This window comes from Lepus europaeus, chromosome 3 (assembly GCF_033115175.1).
Source record: "Lepus europaeus isolate LE1 chromosome 3, mLepTim1.pri, whole genome shotgun sequence".
Lineage (NCBI taxonomy): Eukaryota > Metazoa > Chordata > Mammalia > Lagomorpha > Leporidae > Lepus > Lepus europaeus.
The window spans coordinates 109114624-109135236 of record NC_084829.1 but is presented as its reverse complement, the minus strand read 5'-3'; the positions used below and the strand labels follow the sequence as shown (position 1 = coordinate 109135236).

The 20613-nt window shown below is 39.9% G+C and overlaps 1 protein-coding gene across 5 annotated transcripts in view; it reads left to right on the top strand.

Annotated features, from left to right (window-relative positions):
- REV3L (REV3 like, DNA directed polymerase zeta catalytic subunit) overlaps positions 1-20613 on the top strand; it is a 190285-nt gene that overhangs the window by 63444 nt on the left and 106228 nt on the right. For 4 of the 5 annotated variants that reach the window (XM_062186618.1, XM_062186616.1, XM_062186620.1 and 1 more), the window contains exons 2-4: positions 4694-4883; positions 9756-9830; positions 19651-19811. In XM_062186618.1, the coding sequence (XP_062042602.1) occupies positions 4694-4883; positions 9756-9830; positions 19651-19811 (426 nt within the window). The remainder of the gene's footprint in view (positions 1-4693; positions 4884-9755; positions 9831-19650; positions 19812-20613) is intronic. The other variant, XM_062186619.1, reaches the window with a different exon arrangement.

Below are 20613 nucleotides of genomic sequence, written 5' to 3'. Positions count from 1 at the left end.
CTCAGGTCATTCAGGTAGGGAAGTGAAATAAGCTGGAGGTTCTTCTGAGCCCCATATCCCTATTTTCTCATGTAAACCTGATGGCTCTTCTGGTAATTGCATCAGAGTCACTCTCTTTTAATGGATTTTTTTTTTTTTCAGATATCTATAGGCATTCACACCATTCCTTTCTTCTTAAACAATTCTATTTTGTTGAGCATTTCACTCATATAGTAAATATTCATTAAATACATACTAGGTGTTTTGTGCTGAGTCTGAGGATATTGAGTTCTTTGGAATGCAGTATCAGATCCCAGAGAGTATGCTGTCAAGTGGGAGAGTCAACTAAGGAGACAATTACAATACAAAAATATAATGCTTCAAATACAATACAATACTTCAAAAAGTTTGTGAAGAAGTAGAATCAAAAATACTGATTTATTTAGGTGCAAAACCAGTTTTGAAGTCTATACATGGCTTTTTTTTTTAAAGATTTATTTATTTTTCACTTGAGAGTCAGAGTTACACAGAGAGAGGAGAGGCGCGCGCGCAGGGAGGGGGTGGGGAGGTTGGCTTCCATCCAATGGTTCATTCCCCAAATGGCCACAACAGCTGGAGCTGCGCCGATCCAAAGCCAGGAGCCAGGAGCTTCCTCCAGGTCTCCCATGGGGATGTAGGTGCCCAAGGACTTGGGCCATCTTCTACTGCTTTCCCAGGCCATTGCAGAGAGCTGGATTAGAAGAGGAGCAGCCGGGACTAGTGCCCCCATATGCCAGGGTGTTAACCTGCTGCACCACAGCACCAGCCCCACATGGCTTTTTTTGTAATAAGCATTGTACACGTATTATGAAACACCAAAACAAACCCATTTCTTTTAAAAAACTTTATTTATTTGAAAGAGTTATACAGAGAGAGAAGGAGAGGCAGAGAAAGAGAGAGAGTCTTCCATCTGCTGGTTCACTCCCCAATTGGCTGCAGTGGCTGGAGCTGCACTGATCCGAAGCCAGGAGCTTCTTCCAGGTCTCCCTTGTGTGTGCAGGGGCCCAAGGACTTGGGCCATCTTCTACTGCTTTCCCAGGCCATAGCAGAGAGCTGGATCAGAAGTGGAGCAGCCCAGAATTGAACCAGCACTTATGTGGGATGCCGGCACTGTTGCTAAGCAACAGCGCTGGCACCTAAACCCATTTCTTTACCTGCATTTTTCCAGGAGCTTTTTGAACTGCCCTTGCCCAGAATTAGAACTGAGGAATTAAGAGTTAAGTAAGTCAATATTAACTAATTTTTTTAAAAAAGATTTATTTGAAAGGCAGTTACAGAGAGAGGGAAAAAGAGAGAGGTAGAGAGAAAGAGAGATCTTCCATCTGCTGATTTGCTCCCCAGATGGCCACATTGGCCAGAGCTGGGCCAAATGGAAGCCAGGAATCAGGAGCTTCATCTGGGTCTCCCATGTGGGTGACAGGGCCCAAGCACTTGGGCCATCTTCAGCTGCTTTCCCAGGCACATTAGCAGGGAACTGTATTGTAAATGGAGCAGCTGGGACTCTAACTAGTGCCCATATGGGATGCTGGTGTAGTAGGTGGCGGCTTTACCCACTATGCCACAACACTGGCCCTGCCAGTATTAACTTTTTAAAAATTTGAACTAGCATAGTTAGATGGAAGGAGCCTTGGTTTGGGATCTCACTGATTGCTTTCAAATCCTGATTCAATTGTGTAGTAACTGTGTGACTTTAGGAAGGTTAACCTGTGTGATACTTGAAAGTTTGTTATAAGTTTTAGAAATAAATAGATGTAAAGCCCTTAGCCTTGTGACTGTTGAATAAATCATTTCTCCCTTTTTCCTACATCATACACTGCAAAATTGTTATAATACCAAGGTGTATAAAAATAAATAGGAAGATAATTTCTTTGGCTCCTGCTTCACAGGAGATGTGAAAAATGAATATAAAGTTATTTCTTTAAAGAAACTTTGTGAGCACTCTGTCTCCTAAGGAAACTACTAACAGAAATCAAATTTATAATGGTTTCTTGTAAAATTTACCTAAAATTCTGTTAATAATATATGTTGACCATAAACATAATATCCTAAAACTAACAATATTGCTTGAAAAACGTCTTCACATTAGTAATTCTGTAATCAGAATTTGGCCTTGAATTTGTTACCTTAAGAAGGAGTACTTCTGGCTCCTCACTTTCTTCACTTAATTAAATTGTGGTATATATCCAGAAGGGTAATGTTAGAGTCTCTATTCATGAGATGCTTAAAAAAAATTTAAGTAATTAAATCATTAGTAAATTGATTAAATATGCTTTCTTCGGACACTTTTTTTTTTTTTTTTTGACAGGCAGAGTGGACAGTGAGAGAGAAAGACAGAGAGAAAGGTCTTCCTTTTGCCATTGGTTCACTCTCCAATGGCCGCCGTGCCTAGAACGCTGCAGCCGGCGCATCGCACTGATCCGAAGGCAGGAGCCAGTTGTTTCTCCTGGTCTCCCATGAGGTGCAGGGCCCAAGGACTTGGGCCATCCTCCACTGCACTCCCGGGCCACAGCAGAGAGCTGGCCTGGAAGAGGGGCAACTGGGACAGGATCGGTGCCCTGACCGGGACTAGAACCCGGTGTGCCGGCGCCGCAAAGTGGAGGATTAGCCTGTTAAGCCACAGCGCCGGCTAAGTCTTGCCCTCTTCAACTATGTTAGGGTAGGTTCAGAGCAGCACTGCAGGCAGAGGATTAGCCTATTGAGCCACGGCACCACCCAGAACACTTTCTTAATTATAATTTGAATTTCCTCTATTTGAAGAATGCAGTATATAGGAAATAATACCATATTGTATCTAGAAATCAAAATTTGCTTTTAATAGAAATTTATTTCATTCCTTTGAAGTTAAGTAGCATAATTGCTACTAAAAATAGAAACTAATAGTGGTATAAAAGCAACACAATTTGTAATTCTTCAAAGATGTGCTAGTTGATAGTTCACATTAGAATATTGTAGCCCAAATCCTCTGCCTTGCGGCGCCAGCACACCAGGTTCTAGTGCGCCGGTCGGGGCACCAGATTCTGTCCCGGTTGCCCCTCTTCCAGGCCAGCTCTCTGCTGTGGCCAGGGAGTGCAGTGGAGGATGGCCCAAGTGCTTGAGCCCTGCACCCCATGGGAGACCAGGTTAAGCACCTAGCTTCTGCCTTTGGATCAGCGCGGTGCGCCGGCCGTGGCGGCCGTTGGAGGGTGAACCAATGGCAAAAGGAAGACATTTCTCTCTGTCTCTCTCTCTCTCACTGTCCACTCTGCCTGTCAAAAAAAAAAAAAAAAAAAAAAAAAAGAATATTGTAGCCCAGAGGTTACAAGTCTTTATTATGTGACTGATCTTTCCAATTTTGCTATATCTTATATAATAACTATTCCAGATTTATTTAATTCTGTTATAAACTGCATCATAAAAAAGCTAACATTATAAAATGTATAAGATATTAACAGAATGTAAAACTTTGTATATATTTATATAAGCAATTCTATATCATTTTATATAAGTAATGCAAGTATATAAGTAATTTTATGTAAGTAATTCTATGTAATTTTATAGAGGTAATTCATAAATGTGAAATAGTAGCCAAACAAAAAGCTACTTTCTGATCAAAATAAAGGACTCACTGAGGCACAGTGAGGAGGAATGAGAGATGGGAAGAAGCCAGAAGGCTGTGCTGGCAGGAGTAGTTCAGTGATAGCGAATGAGAGCCTGCAAAAAATGAATGTGTTCTTCCATCACTGCTGTTCTCCTCTCTGTTTGAATTAGACAGATGGCATGTACCCAAGGGAAACCAGGGACAATGCCCTGAGGACGAGAACCATTTCGGTACATTCCTGCCAGATTCATGATAGTAATGGTGCATCTACTTTTTGTTGCTGTTGTTACTTTGTGGTGGATAAATTACTGTTTGTTGTGGTACTTCTTTTGTAGGTTCTCACTCATACTACTTTCTTTATGATGGCTGTGCGGATTGTTGGCAAGTCAGCACCATTTACCCTTCCTTCTTCCCCTTGACTGATTGATATATACATTGACTTAATCTGAGAAGTGTATGTGCTTATTTTTTCTCCCTCTCATTGTGTCTCCCTATGTCCCGTTCCACTAAGTACAAAATGCAGATATCCAGAAGTCTATTACAGACAACTGATCTATAGGAATTTTATTTTGCTTGGATTTAAGTGGTTTTCTTTACTAATGGAAAAATTTTATTTGTATCTTCCTCCTTACTCTCAATAGCAAAATCCTACACACAGGAACTGCTTTTACCCACTCCTTTCTGCCTGAGCTATCTCTGTCTTAGGGAAAGGGAAATCTTGGGGTTTAAACCGTAATGCCAAGTCAGGCTTTTAACGATTTATTTACTTAACTTTCAGTGAATTTTTGTAACCTTCATAACACTGTCCTAAGTGATATATAAAATTAGTTGGATTGTGAGGATAAAATAGTCAAATATATTTTCACCAAAAGTACCATAGTATTTAAATCATACTAGAGTGTTATGTGTACAAAATGCTTCCAAATGTTATCTTGTAAAATGTGGTTAACATAGGTGACTATAACTAGAACCATGGGCTAATATTTTTCTACTCAAATATACTGTGCTGCCATTAGAACACTTAAATGACTTGTATTCTGATTTTTGTATTGTTAAAATGTGTCTCAAGACTGAACTTTGTAATGTGTTACATTTTAGGTCAGAAGACATGTCTTCACCTACATGGCATCTTTCCTTACCTCTATGTGCCATATGATGGTTATGGACAGCAGCCAGAAAGCTATCTTTCTCAGATGGCATTCAGTATCGACAGAGCACTTAATGTGGCTTTAGGCAATCCATCTTCTTCTGCTCAGCATGTGTTCAAAGTATCATTAGTATCAGGAATGTAAGTATATGATTATGTCTCTTTAAATTTCTGTTTATCTGTATTCCTATTGCTGTTCTTATTAGGGGAAAACAGATAGAAATATACTCTCTAATTTTTTTATTTCTGGTCTAAGACAATGGTGAATTTTTTTTTTTATTTTTATTTTTTATTTTTTGACAGGCAGAGTGGACAGTGAGAGAGAGACAGAGAGAAAGGTCTTCCTTTGCCGTTGGTTCACCCTCCAATGGCCGCCGCGGCCGGTGCACTGTGGCCGGCGCACCGCGCTGATCCGAAGGCAGAAGCCAGGTGCTTATCCTAGTCTCCCGTGGGGTGCAGGGGCCAAGCACTTGGGCCATCCTCCACTGCACTCCCTGGCCACAGCAGAGAGCTGGCCTGGAAGAGGGGCAACCGGGACAGAATCGGTGCCCCGACCGGGACTAGAACCCAGTCTGCCGGCGCTGCAAGGCGGAGTATTAGCCTAGTGAGCCGCGGCGCCGGCCTGGTGAATTTCTTACTGAAGCTTTGAAAGTAAATTTTTACTGCAATGAAAATTGAATGGTTAATAGTGGTTTTTGTTTTAACCTTTTCCATTTCTTGTAGTTATAGAGATTCATGTAATTCATTGAGCAAATTTTTATTGAGTACCTTTTATGTGCCAGGCACTGTTCTAGACATGGGAAATATATGAACAAAACAAAGATCACTGCTGGTATGGAAGTTGCATTCAATAATGGAAAACAAGAAATAATCAATACACAATATGAACTTGTTTGGTACACAATAATTATGCTATAGAAGAAAAGATGTAAAGCAGGATCAGAAGGAGCTGTCATTTGCAATAGGAAAGTGGACTATCCCCAGTAGTCTAATAAGGGAAGGATCTCATTGATAAGGGTCATTGATATGTGAGCAAAGAGGTGGTAAAGGGAGTAGGAACAGCTGGAGACCACATGGCTGGAATGCAGAAAGTTAAGGGAGAGCAGGATAAAAATTAGGTTAGAGAGCTGTAAGAGGATGGTGATCATGTAGGCCTTTGAATCTCAAAGTATGGCTTCCATACCTGGGTTTTCAGTATCACCAACATTAGCTTTCTCTGGTTTGACAGCCATGATCATATACCTCTTAGATCTGCAGATACAGGGAGCGTGATTCAACAGTGGCCCCAGCTGTTGCATGCTGAAATCCAGTGCATCACAACATAGGGTTACCATAAGCCAGCAACTGAACATGGCAAGGATATTAAAGTGATTTTGTTCATGGGAGATTCTTGAGGACTTCCCAGCAGCCTTGGGTCATACTGCAATAGAAAACACTTCACGGATCTTCCTTCTATCCTTGTTTCCTTCACTTGGGATCAGACCAGTATATAGGTCTGGTAATTGTATCAACCCTTTCTGGCCCCATCTTTTATTTTCTCTCACAGAGAGAATAGATTTCATGCACACTTAGCTTTTATATATTCAGGGACCTGGAATGCAGAGAGTTAAGGAAGAGTAGGATAAAACTTAGGTTATAATACACCAAGACACTTAGGAGAAATACATTCTTTATTCTCACCCCAGACCTACTAAATCAGAGGCTCTTGTGAGGGGACCTAGCAGCTTTCTGATAATTCTGATGCATGCTGATGTTTGAGAATGACTGCAGTAGGCTATTCTACTCAGAACAGAGTTTTTGAGTTTTTCTCTGAGATGATGATTGTGAGCAGCCAAGGTCGAACTTGAACTTGGAAAGATTAGAAACTGTACTAGAATAGATTGTAGGGCACAAGGCTAGAAGCAGAGAGAGTATTAGGACTCTGTTTCATTAATCTGGGTAAAGAATAGGGTGGCTTCAAATTAGTAGCAATGTAATAGGTGGTCAGATTTTCTTCATGTAAGAGCTGAATCAACAAGATTTGCTATCTGAAGTTTGTGAGAGAAAAGTCAAGGCATGACTGCAAAATTTTGACACTGTATTGCTAATGGGATAGAAGGTGCAGGTGGAGCAGACTGGAACTCATACTGAAACATTTTGAGGTTTATTTTTTAATATCTTTATGAAATCCAAGTAAAAACCTTGAATCAGTAAAGTAATTTAAAATTTTTTAGTGGCTTCATATGGTTCATAGAATAAATTTCTCACCGCAGCCTGATTCCTGCCTACAAAGTTAACGGTTTACTATGCTCCATTTAGAAATGCTGGTCTCTTTCAGTTCCTCTGATAGGCCACCTCCTTCTCACCTAAGTTCTTTGTACATGGAGATTCTTTTTCTTGAGTGTCTGGTCGTTCTCTAGTCCTTGAAATCCTTGACTTCTCCAGGATAGTTTTCTTGGATTCCTTTTCTTAAACTAGGGTATTTTTATTATTCTGCATCTCAGCACCTTCTTTGTTTCCTTTAGCACTTAATACAGTTTGCAGTTATTTTAGTTTCTATTAACTTAATATTTATGTTTCTACCACTAGCCTATAAGTTCCATGAGGAAAAAAGATATTTGCCTTTCTCATTTTTGTATTCCTAGCATCTTGTATAGTAGTAGGTACTACATTAGTCAGGGTTCTCCGGAGAGATAGAACCAATAAGGATATAGATAGATGAAAGGGAATTCATTCGGGGAACTGGCTTACACAAATATGGAGGGTGAGAAATCCTGCAACAGGCCATCTACAAGGCAGAGGCCCTCGAACACTAGTGTTGTGGCCCAGAATCAGGAAAGCTGGTGATACAGCTCTCAGTCCAAGGGCCTGACAACCTGGGAGACTGCTGGTTTAAGTCTTGTAGTCCAGAGGCTGTAGAGCCCAGAGCCCTGGTGTCTAAAGGAGAAGAATGTTCCAGCTGCCAGAGAGAAAGAAAAAGGGAAATACCTTTTCTCTGCCATTATCCTTCTATTTAGACCATAGCTGACTAGATGATGCCCATCCACATGGAAAGCAGTTCTTCCTCCACCCAGTCCACCAACTCATATGCCAGTCTCCTCTGGAAATACCCTTACAGATACACCTAGAAGTAATGCTTTATCAGTTCTCTAGGTTTTTCTTAATCCACTCAAGTTGACACCTAATATTAACTATCATAGACATCTTAATAGATATATATGGCTCAGTAAATATTCGGTTGAATGAATTATTGAGGTAAAAGTTCATACCCATTACATATCAACAGCAGTTGTGTTGGACTATATTTTAGGGCAATGCAAATATGAAAACTAAATATCAGATTTACAGAGATTTAGAGGCTTAATAGTTAATACCACGTGGATTAATAAAATCAAAAGCAAAGATAACATAAACCACAAAAATGCAAATTTATTTTTTTCCCATTTATTTTTACGCATGTCTCTGTGGTCATTTGGGTAGTAAACCAGTGCATGGAAGATCTCTTTGTGTTTCTCCCTCTCTGTCACTCTGCCTTTCAAATAAATATTTTTTTAAGTGTGGTTGAGTATATCCACTTACAGATTTAATTGTTCATTTATAGGCCAACTTTGTGCAGATAGAAAGATTGATTTAATTGCAAATTCATAACTATTCATATATTCCTGTTCATATATTCCTAACTATTCATATATTATTATGTGACCTGTAAAAATTTTGATGTATATATGAGAGCTACTAGTATCAGGTACTTAATCCTGAAATGATATAAGAATGAGAGCCCATCTTACTTCATCACGTATTGAGATTTCTCTTCCTATCAGGTAGTCTTTTTTTTTTTTTTTAAGATTTTATTTATTTATTTGAGAGGTAGAATTATAGACAGAGGGAGGGAGAGGCAGAGAGAAAGGTCTTCCTTCCGTTGGTTCACTCCCCAAATGGCCGCAACGGCCAGAGCTGCACCGATTCGAAGCCAGGAGCCAGAAGCCTCTTCCAGGTCTCCCATGTAGGTGTAGGGGCCCAAGGACTTAAGCCATCTTCTGTTGCTTTCCCAGGCCATAGCAGAGAGCTGGATGGGAAGAGGAGCAGCCGGGACTCGAACTGGCACCCATAAGGGATACCAGCGCTGCAGGCGGAGGATTAACCTGCTGTGCCACGGCGCCGGCCCCATTTTTCTTTTTAAGATTTATTTATTTATTTGAGATTCAGAGTTACACAGAGAGAGGAGAGGGAGAGGGAAAGGGAGAGAGAGAGAGAGATAGAGAGGTGTCTTCCACCCAATGGTTCACTCCCCAATTGCCCGCAATGGCTGGAGCTGCGTCGATCCGAAGCCAGGAGCCAGGAGCCTCTTCTGGGTCTCCCACACGGGTGCAGGACCCAAGGCCTTGGGCCATGTTCTACTGCTTTCCCAGGCCATAGCAGAGAGCTGGATCGGAAGTGGAGCAGCCAGGTTTCATATGGGATGCTGGTGCTTCAGGCCAGGGCGTTAACCCACTGTGCCACATTGCTGGCCCCCCTGTCATGTAGTCTTTTGCTTATGGACGTCTATAATATGCAGATTTTCTCTGTGTAGTAAAATTGGAAAATTAATAAACAGCTGAATAAGGAAAGTAATATAAGTGCTCTTTAATTAAAAGACTTTGTTGATGAAGAGCTTTAGTTTTTGATAGAAAAAAATAGGAAATGGGAGACAGTACCTGAAAAGTCTGTTTGTCTTGTGCATGATCAGAAGTAGAAAGAACCTCTTTTTAATAGCATCATGCTGATTGAGATTAAAGAAGAAATAGTTTACTACTCCTTTTTGTTCCTAGTTTCTTCAAAGTAGCATTATAAAACTTTGTGTTTAGTATTTCTTATGTTCACCTCTGGTAGGTTTAACTGAAAGATTCTGGTTTTTAAAAATAGTTTATTTTGGTGATAATATTAAATGTGAAGAAGACTGGATTAGGCCTACTCAACCTAATTAGGGCAGTAAGTAACATTATTTCATCTCTGAATGATGAAAATAATTTGAAATATCTTTTTCTTATATTTCAGGCCTTTTTATGGTTATCATGAGAAGGAAAGACACTTTATGAAGATCTATCTTTACAATCCTGCAATGGTGAAAAGGTACAAAGATAAATCAAAATATAAATGACTATTACCTAGGCATTTTAATAATAAAAAGAAAAATCTATAAGATATGCCTATAATTTGTAAAGTTATTAAAAAGATCATAAAATGTACAGAGACTCATGCTGGGGGTGGGAATCCTTTGGTCTGTCCCTGCCAAGGCAACTGCAGGATTTGAAATTTAGTAAATCTATAGCAGGCTAATTTTTAAGTTGATAATTTTGTGTAGCCTACAAATGTTGTTATAAATATCCAGATGGTCGTTGGCAGAAAAAAAGTTTCCTCACACCTGGGTTAGACTCTAGGAAGGATATCTTTAGGGTGGAGGGACCTTGATTTACGGCCTCTGACTATTTCTTTCCTTAGATTTAGAGAGTTTATATAAATAGGTAAGGAGAGATGATAGCTACCTGATATGATACTGATGCCCTGCTGGCCAGACCAGATGTTTAATCAATGCTAAGAGAAACTAGCTCTTCAGTTTCAATGCAAGGTGAAATGTATGTGAGTGAGGCCAGAGGAAAAGGACTTCTCAGAATCTTGTTTATGCCATCCTGAATTGTAGTGAAAATTTGTATCCTGGAGTTTTTGTTTTTGTTTTTGATTTTCGCCTCTCAATTAGTCTCTCTGTTTCTAGCCTATTTTCTCTATCATTCTGGAGTCCAAGTAACTGAGGGCAGGAAGGGTGCACGCGCACACACAAACACACACACTCACACACTCACTCACTCTTATATAGGAAATTTCAATCTTGAAAGGGTTTTCAGCTGTTATATGGTGACTAGCTAGGAAAAAAGCCGCTTTGGAGGAGTGCTGAGTGTTGTTTTTTCAGAAGGGCCTCTCTGTCAGTAGATACTAGATTCTAAAAGCTAACCCTTTGATAAGGTACAAATATGATGTTTCCCCAAATTAAGTTAAGGTATTGTGAGAGGTACAGCCTCAAAAGGACATGAGGTTTACTCTGAATTAACCAAGTTGTGTACTTTACCAAATCACAGCCCTGATCCCAATGGTTATTTCTTTCTCCAAATCACCAGTGAAAACTAATTTTCTTGTATGTCACCCTGACCTAACCCAAAGTAGCTTCTGTTATAGGGTACAAAAGTAATTTTTCAGAATAGTCACAGTGATATTTCCCTTCTACTCAGTTTCTCATATCCTTGGAGTATAAAAGAGCATTCCCATTTGTATTTTTACCCTCTTTCACACACTCACTGGTAAGAAACTAAGTCATTTTTTCCTTTCTCATCTACAGGTTGTACTAGAGTGGAAACCATGAATAAAAGTTGCTCAATTCTTTTATAAATAACCTGTAAACTGTAATTCTACTTAAAAGTATAAATTTAATCCATTTTTCTTCCTTGTAGCTGTAGCAATCAAATGTTTATATAAACTGTACCCAACAAGCTTGCTTTAAATCAGTCTTCTTATCACAGTGCCTATCTGAAATTTTGATTTAGTAATCAATAAATTCTTTTTTACTAATTATTTATAAAGTACCTACATTATTTAATGTACTGTAGAGCTGCTGGATAAAATTGATGAGCACAGTTTTCATGGTTCCTGTGTCCAGGGAGTAACAGGAGAGAGTAAACAAGTTATCTAACCATAACTAAACTGTGATATATGCTATGAAGAAAAAATAAGATTCTTTTTTTTTGACAGGCAGAGTGGACAGTGAGAGAGAGAGATAGAGAGAAAGGTCTTCCTTTTGCCGTTGGTTCACCCTCCAATGGCCGCCGCAGCTGGCGCGCTGAGGCCGGCACACCGCGCTGATCCGAAGCCAGGAGCCAGGTGCTTCTCCTGGTCTCCCATGCGGGTGCAGGGCCCAAGCACATGGGCCATCCTCCACTGCCTTCCTGGGCCATAGCAGAGAGCTGGCCTGGAAGAGGGGCAACCGGGACAGAATCCTGCACCTCGACCGGGACTGGAACCCGGTGTGCGGGCACTGCAGGGAGAGGATTAGCCTATTGAGCCGCGGCGCTGGCTCAAAAATAAGATTCTTAAGAAACAAAATACCTTTTACTTTTTGTTATGTTTTTATTAGAACATTATACATTCATCTTTGGCATTATAATATTTAACTAAACCTAGTGTGGTAGTTAACGACCAAAACTCTTGAAACCAGACTACCTGCATTCAAAACCTGACTCTGCTGCTTACTGACTATACAAGTAAAAATCCTTACTCTTCTCATCTTTAATTTGGGTAGATGTTAGTACACATTATTCTGATGATTAAATGTATCAATATTTATAAATCATGCAGAACAGCACTTGATAGGTTGCAAGTGTTGGCTATAGTATGCATGTAAAATGTTGAAGTATAACTTCTGACTCTTACCTGTATTCTTAATGGTTTTCCCTAGAGACAAGCATGCATGCTTCTGTTTTTCATACATGCATATATTTTTAAAATTCCATATAGAATTGGTATCACACGAGAATGTCACTCCCCAAAAGCAAAGTTTTGTCTACTATGTTGACTGCTGAATTCCCAGTGCTTGACCTAGTGCCTGGCTCATAGTAGTTAGTAACTATTTGTTGAATGAATAAATGAATGAATGGACACTATGTGTATTATTTGAAGACTAGCTTCTTGATTCTTCCATAGTTGTCTTTTGGCAAGAACTCCAAGCTCTGGAGTTGGCATAGAATTTGCATATCCTCCCATATACTTTAAATCTTCTCTAGATTACTTATCATTTCTAATACATTTAATAGAACATAATTACATTAGTTACTTTTAATATATTGTAAATTCTTTTTTTCTAAAAGATTTATCTATTTATTTGAAAGTCAGAATTATAGATAGGGAGAGTGAGTATGAGAGAGAGAGATCTTCCATTCATTGGTTCACTCCCCCAGATGGCCACAGATGGAGCTTGGGCTGGGGCTGGAACAGGCTGAAGCCAGGAGCTTGGAACTCCATTTGGGTCTCCCATGTTGGTCTCAGGGGCCCAAGTACTTGGGCTATCTTCTGCTGCTTCCCCAGGCACATTAGCAGGGAGCTGCATTGGAAATGCACAACTTGACCTGCTGTGCCGTGACATTGGCCCCTGTAAATTCTGCGTAGTTGTTATACTGTATTTGTTTAGGAAGTAATGACAAGGAAAGTGTGTGCATGTTCAGTAAGATGCAGTTTTTTTCCCAAAATATTTTCTTTGAGAGGTTGGTTGTTTCTAAGATGTGGAATCCATAATATGCAGCCCATAGATGTGGAAACTACACATACAGCTTACTGAAGGTACTTGCTCTTTTCCTGTCATCTTTATTTTGTCTTTTTTTTTTTTTTTAAGATTTTATTTATTTGAGAGGTTGAGTTACAGACAAAGAGAGCGAGAGAGACAGAGAAAGGTTTTCCCTCCATTGGTTCACTCCCCAAATGGGTGCAACGGCTGGAGCTGCGTTGATCCAAACTCAGGAGCCAGGAGCTTCTTCTGAACCCCTACGTGGGTGCAGGGGCCTAAGGACCTGGGCCATCCTCCACTGCTTTCCCAGGCCATGACAGAGAGCTGGACTGGTAGAGGAGCATCCAGGACTAGAACCGGTGCCCATACGGGATGCCAGCACCGCAGGCAGAGGATTAACCTACTGCGACACGGTGCTGGCCCCCACTTCCAGTCTTCTTAAATTACCTGCTCTCTTGACTGCACCCTAATACTTGTCCAACATCCAAGATTTTAAATGCAAATTTTGGATTCTAACTAGTCTTCTATCTTTGTTTAAACAAATTTTTTTAAACTTTTATTTAATAAATATAAATTTCCAAAGTACAGCTTTTGGATTACAGTGGCTTTTTCCCCCTCATAACTTCCTTCCCACCCACAACCCTCCCATCTCCCGCTCCCTCTCCCATCCCATTCACATCAAGATTCTTAAACACATTTTTGAAGTATAATTCTCATGTCACAAAATTCACACATTTTTAAAATGCATTATTCAAAAAGATGTTTAGTAAATTTACTTAGTTACACACCTATCACTGTGTTTCAGTTTTAGAACCTTTTTATGGCTCCCAAAAGATCCTTCATGTCTGTCTTCTTTTTGAAAGTTACGCCATTCTGCCTGAGGTAGGCTTTAAACCTCTTGGCCCTAATATTACTACCGCATTTTGTAGACTCCTCCTTCCTTTCCATCTTCTATTCTGTATATCTTTCAATTCACTTATCTGCCCATTGGAAACAATGAATTCTGAATTAGTCCATTATTTAGTGTCTCTTGGTTAAGCCCTAGTTTCTGACTATTAGATTATAAAAAAAAATTTCACAGATTAGTTCCTCTGTAAATTCATGGTTTTCGACTTCACCTGGACCCTTCCCTGTCCTACTTTACTTTTATCTAGTTGATTTCTCCTTCTTAGGCTTCATCTTCTTTATTCAAATGTTATGTTCTATGGCTCCTCCTTTATAGAAAAAAATAGAATCCATCATTCTAGAATAGTAGTTCTGAAAGCTTGAAGCTTTGGTCAAAATTCTTTTCATGATAATACTAAGATGTAATTTATTTTTTTCACTATGCTCACTGATAGTGGGTAAGATTGCTGGTGCCTTGGCTAGGATCAATGTACTGACATCAAACTAGTAAATCTTCTTGTTTCCCACCACTAAACATTGAGAGTTTTTTTTTTTTTAAATTTTACATAAGTATCCATGAGAACACAGTAAAATTTTTATTTATTTATTTATTTTTTTTTGACAGGCAGAGTGGACAGTGAGAAAGAGAGACAGAGAGAAAGGTCTTCCTTTTGCCGTTGGTTCACCCTCCAATGGCCGCCGCGGCAAGCGGGCTGCGGTCGGCACACCGCGCTGATCCGATGGCAGGAGCCAGGTGCTTCTCCTGGTCTCCCATGCGGGTGCAGGGCCCAAGGACTTGGGCCGTCCTCCACTGCACTCCCGGGCCATAGCAGAGAGCTGGCCTGGAAGAGGGGCAACCGGGACAGAATCTGATCCCTGACCAGGACTAGAACCCGGTGTGCTGGTGCCACAGGCGGAGGATTAGCCTATTGAGCCACGGCGCTGGCCTCAGTAAATTTTTTTTAAAGATTTATTTATTTATTTGAAAGGCAGAGTTACAGAGAGAGGGAGAGACCAAGAGAGCTGCAATGGCTGGAGCTGGGTGGATCTGAAGCCAGGAGGCAGGAGTTTCCTCTGAGTCTCCCACCCAAGCACTTGGGCCATCATCCATTGCTTTCCCAGGTGAATTAGGTAACTGGATTGGAAGTGGAGCAGCTGGGTCTCCAACCAGCACCCACATGGGATGCTGAAGTTGCAGGCAGTGGCTATACCTGCTGTGCCACAACTTTGGCCCCAGTAACTATTTTATTTTATTTTTATTTTATCTATTTTATTTTACTTCTAACTTTAGATCTACATCTTTGTAATATTTACATGACAAAATGAAGGTAATCAGGAGATACAGCTATGTGCTATAGGGTGAATATCTCCAGGCAAGAAGTATTCACACTTATGGTTTTAGCTGCAAGAAGAACTAGCTACTAGCTGTTATATTTATTTTTTTGAAAGATTATTAGTTTCAAAGGCAGAGTGACACAATGAGAGAGAGAGAGAGAAAGACAGAGAGAGAAAGACAGAGAGAGAAAGAGAGGAAGAGAGAGAGAGAGAGATCGAGATCCTCCGTTGACTAGTTCATTCTGCAATTGGCCACAACAGGCAGGACTAAGCCAGGCCAAAGCAAGGAGCCAGGAAATTCGGATCTCCCATGTGAGTGGATGGGACACAAGTACGTGGGCCATCTTCTGCTGCTTTCCCAGGCACATCAGCAGGGAGCTGAATAGAAAGTAGGCAGCCAGTACTGCCAGCACCCTGATATTAGATGCTGACATTACAAGTGCTGATCCTTCCAGTTTTTAAAAAATTGGAATCTTTTTTACTTGAAAGACTCCTTAAAAAAATGAACAAAGTGAGCCTGTTGCTTCACAGAAAATAAGGTTGTTGGCAATGATAAAAATTGAGCTTTCAAACAGAAATTTGAAAAACAATTTGCTACTGTTAACTTAATGGCTTCATTAATACTTTCTGTATGATTTTTCTGATGAGATAGATGCTGATACTAACTTTTTTTGTATTGTTTAATATTTAGACTTTTCATGTAACTTAGTGGATCTCTGATTTCAAAATGAGCAGTGCAGTGCATGGTGTTGGAAATCATACATGGGTAAAAACATTCCATTTTCAACATATACCAATAGATTGTAACACAAAAGAGCATAAAAAGCTCATTGATTTGGCTTCAAATTCCACATTGCTGCTAACCTTTAAGGAAACTAGCATTGTTGAGTTTCCATGTAGTAATCAAAGAAGAGTATCAGCAGTTACCTAAAAAGGCTATTAAATTATTCTTCATTTTTCCAGTTACATGTGAGGCTGAACTTTATTGATATGCTTCAACCAAAACAATGTATTGCAACACATTGAACAGAAGCAGATGTGAGAGTTCAGCTGTCTTCTGTTAAGAGATTTGCAAACATGTGAAATAGCACTTCTTTTCTTACCCAATTTTTTTTGTTTTGGAAAATACAATTTTTCTAATAATGTTATTTATGTTAACATTTAATGAGTTTATGATTGTTTTAAGATTAGTAAATACAATTTTAAATTTGTTTTAATTTCTAATATGGTAAATATCACAATCAGCATAAATCAAAACTTTTGTTGTTCTTAAGAATGAAAATGAGTTCCGGGACAAAAAGTAATTTGAGAAGCACTGGAATAAAGCTCTCCTAATTTCCTATCAAAGGCCCTTAAATTATATTCATGTCATTGTCTCCTTATTGTTACCTGTTCAGTGAAAGAGATTCCCCCCTTAACCTCCGAGGTTCAAGATTCATCTTCTATGACCTTGTTAAGGATGCTTTCCATTGATCAGTTATCCCCATCCTCCTTTCCCATATCATTTAAATATTAATAATCTGCTAATTCTATATACACACACACACATTCACACATGCTAGGATTTATCTGTACCTTTTGTATTTAAAGTCTTACCTCAAATTCACATTAACTTTCTCCATCATGGCTGCTACCCCCAGCCATCCCACTGAATTGCTTTTGCTAATCACATCTGTGTTGCTGACTTCAATATTTTTGTCCTTACCTTTGACCTCGTGGTAATGCCTGTGAAACCTTCAAACAATCCCAAATGTTGACTTCTGTGATGTAAACTTCCTCTAGTTTTCCTTATGCCTGTCTGTCTGATTATTCATGTTTCTGCCATTTGATTGGTTCCTCTTTTAACATCTGGTTGTTCCTTTTGGTTCTTAGATATTCATCTTTTCTCTGTGTACTTTTTCCTATCTTGATAGCCTATCTGCTCCCATGGTTTTACTTTGATTTTGTTCATCTTTGATGTATTTGACTAGCAAATGTGTATCAGTGACTTAAATTTCTCTCCAGAGCTCCTGTTCAGTATATCAGAACATCAGTGTAAATAAAATAACACACTGTTTTAAAAGTGAGGGCTTACAAGTCAAAGAAAATTTGGATAGAATTTTAGCTATTTCATTTTTTATTCTATGGTTTGACAATTATTTTTTTTCTCCAAAGATTTACTTATTTTGAAAGTCAGAGTTACAGAGAGTAAGGGAGAGCCAGAGAGAGATCTTCCATTCTCTGGTTCACTCCCCGGATGACTGTAACAGCGAATGCTGGATCAGGCCCAAGCCAAGAGTTTCATCTGGGTCTCCTATGTGGGTAGCAGGGGCTCAGCCACATCTCAGGTGGCTTAACCCACTACACTGGCCTTGATAGCTCTTGAAATCTCTCTTAAGACTTGGTTTATTTGTAAAACAGAGATAATAGTATCATGGCCTTATTGTGAGGATTACCTGAGATTAATCTATTATAGCATTTAGCACAGTGTCCAGTATATAGCATTCAAATGTTGGCTGCCTCTGCAGGGGCAGTACATTTATTCTTACTGTTATCTTCAGTTGAAGTCTAACTGAATACCCCATTAAACCTAAAACCCTGTTATGTCTGAAGTTCGGTTTATCCTTAGTCTGTCTCCAAAAAAATCCCAAAACTATTTTTCTTCAGTTTTTCCTTTTTTTTTTTTTTTTTTTGTGACAGGCAGAGTGGACAGTGAGAGAGAGAGACAGAGAGAAAGGTCTTCCTTTTCCATTGGTTCACCCCCAAATGGCCACTACGGCCGGCGCACCACGCTGATCTGAAGCCAGGAGCCAGGTGCTTCTCCTGGTCTTCCATGCAGGTGCAGGGCCCAAGCACATGGGCCATCCTCCACTGCACTCGTGGGTCACAGCAGAGAGCTGGCCTGGAAGAGGGGCAACTGGGACAGAATCCGGTGCCCCGACCAGGACTAGAACCCCGGGTGCCGGCGCCGCAGGCAGAGGATTAGCCTAGTGAGCCGCGGCACCAGCCAGTTTTTCCTATTTCAATAAATAAAGTACAACCTAACCAGCTACTTGAGGAAGAAATCTAGACATCATCCTCCATTTATATTATATCTCACCTTTCATATCTAATCAGTTATCAGGGCCTGACCATTTTACAACCCCTTAATTATAGTCTCCTGAATCAATGTATTCCATGATCTTTGTTCCAGTGTCATTAGTTTTTCCACACTCCCTACGTCTAGTCTTGTGCTCATCTGGTAGCTTAACTTTCATGATATTCACTTCTCAGGCGTATTCCATTACCTCTTCAAATTCAGGGGACCAGCATTGTGGCCTAGCAAGTTAAGTCTCCACCTTCAATGCCAGCATCCCATGAGTGCTGGTTCGAGTCCCAGCTGCTCTACTTCTGATACAACTCCCGCTAATGGCCTGGGAAAAGCAGTGGAGTAACCTAGGTGGGCCCCTGCCATTTACTTAGGAGATCTGGAAGAAGCTCCTGTCCCAGTGCTGGCCATTGAGGCCATTTGAGAAGTGAACCATCAAATGGAAGATCTTCTTACTCTTTCACTCTCTGTCTCTCCCTCTCTGTGACTCTGACTTTTAAATAAATAAATATTAAAAAAAAAGAGAGAAAAACAAGTCTTAACAGGCTCTACATACATGATCTGACTTCTCATTACTTCTCTAGCCCCACTTCTCACCACAGCCTCTGATACTGGACCATAGTGTTAACTCAGTGGATTCAGTTCCTGTATAAGCCATGTTTTCTCATGATCTTTTACATGTACAACTTTACATGAACTGTTCTTCCTTTTCTTCAGAGAAGAAGTACAATTAGTTTGTCAGTCTACTGCTTGGAGAGAGACTTCCCTCCAAAAATTTGGCTTTGCAGAAAACACCTGTGCACCCCTATCTGATTGGTGTACCTTCTAGATGTTTGATATGATTCCCCTTCACAGGACTTCTTATATTAATTATAACTGACTATTGTCTGTATTCCCCATCTGAAGGGAACAAAAGTATCAAAATGGTAACACCTCTGAGAGGTAGATTGTGAGTAATATTTTCATTTTTTGAATTTTTATGTACTCTTCATATGTACTTTTTGTCTGTACTTTTATGTACTTTTTGTCTGTAATTTTAAGAGAAACCTCATAGTTAGAATTTTTTGACAGTTTGGTTTTTTCAGTATAGTTGGTATTAAGTTTATTTAAATCAACTTAGTAGGTAAAGTCAACTTTATCTATCAAGCCTTTTATCATTTAGAACATACTGCTTGCTTTAAAACTTGATTTAAACTTAATAAATTCTCAGTAAAATTAAAATGAAAAGGCTGTGTACTAATGTGATTTTTCATTCCATTTTTGCATGATTGTTTCACTTAACATTTTATAGAACATAATTTATATATGTATAAATTTATAATTTTTTTCTTCTAATTTAGGATATGTGAACTTTTGCAAAGTGGAGCCATAATGAATAAATTTTACCAGCCTCATGAAGCACATATTCCCTACCTCCTACAGCTCTTCATTGACTACAATCTTTATGGAATGAATTTAATAAATCTGGCTGCTGTCAAGTTCCGAAAATCAAGAAGGAAAAGTAAGGTTAATTTTCTTTTTTTTTTTTTTTTTTAAGATTTATTTATTTATTTGAAAATCAGGGCCGGCGCTGCGGCTCACTTGGCTAATCCTCCGCCTGCAATGCTGGCACCCGGGTTCTAGTCCCGGTTTTGGCGCCGGATTTTGTCCCAATTGCTCCTCTTCCAGTCCAGCTCTCTGCTGTGGCCCGGGAAGGCAGTGGAGGATGGCCCAAGTGCTTGGGCCCTGCACCCACATGGGAGACCAGGAGGAAGCACCTGGCTCCTGGCTTTGGATCGGTGCAGCACACCGGCCGTAGTGGCCATATGCGTGGTGAACCAGTGGAAGGAAGACCTTTCTCTGTCTCTCTCTTACTGTCTAACTCTGCCTGTCAGAAAAAAAAAAAAAAAAAAAGAGTTACACAGAGGGAGAGGAGAGGCAGAGAGAGAGGTCTTCCATCCACTGGTTCACTCCCCAGATGGCTGCAATGGCTAGAGCTGTGCCAACTGAAACCAGGAGCTAGGAGCTTCTTCTAGGTTTCCCACGTTGGTGCATGGGCCCAAAGACTTGGGCCATCTTTTACTGCTTTCCCAGGCCTTAGCAGAAAGCTGGATCGGAAGTGGAGCAGCTAGTACTTCAGCTGGCGCCCATATGGGATGCTGGCCCTGATTAATTTTTAAGTTCAAATTAAAGCTTTGAAATGAGTGTTCTACAATCAATTATTTAAACAATATAGATTCACATTTTTATTCATTTAATCTTATTTGAAAGAGAGAGGCAGATGGACAGAAAACTTTCATCTGCTAGTTCACTCTCCAGATGTT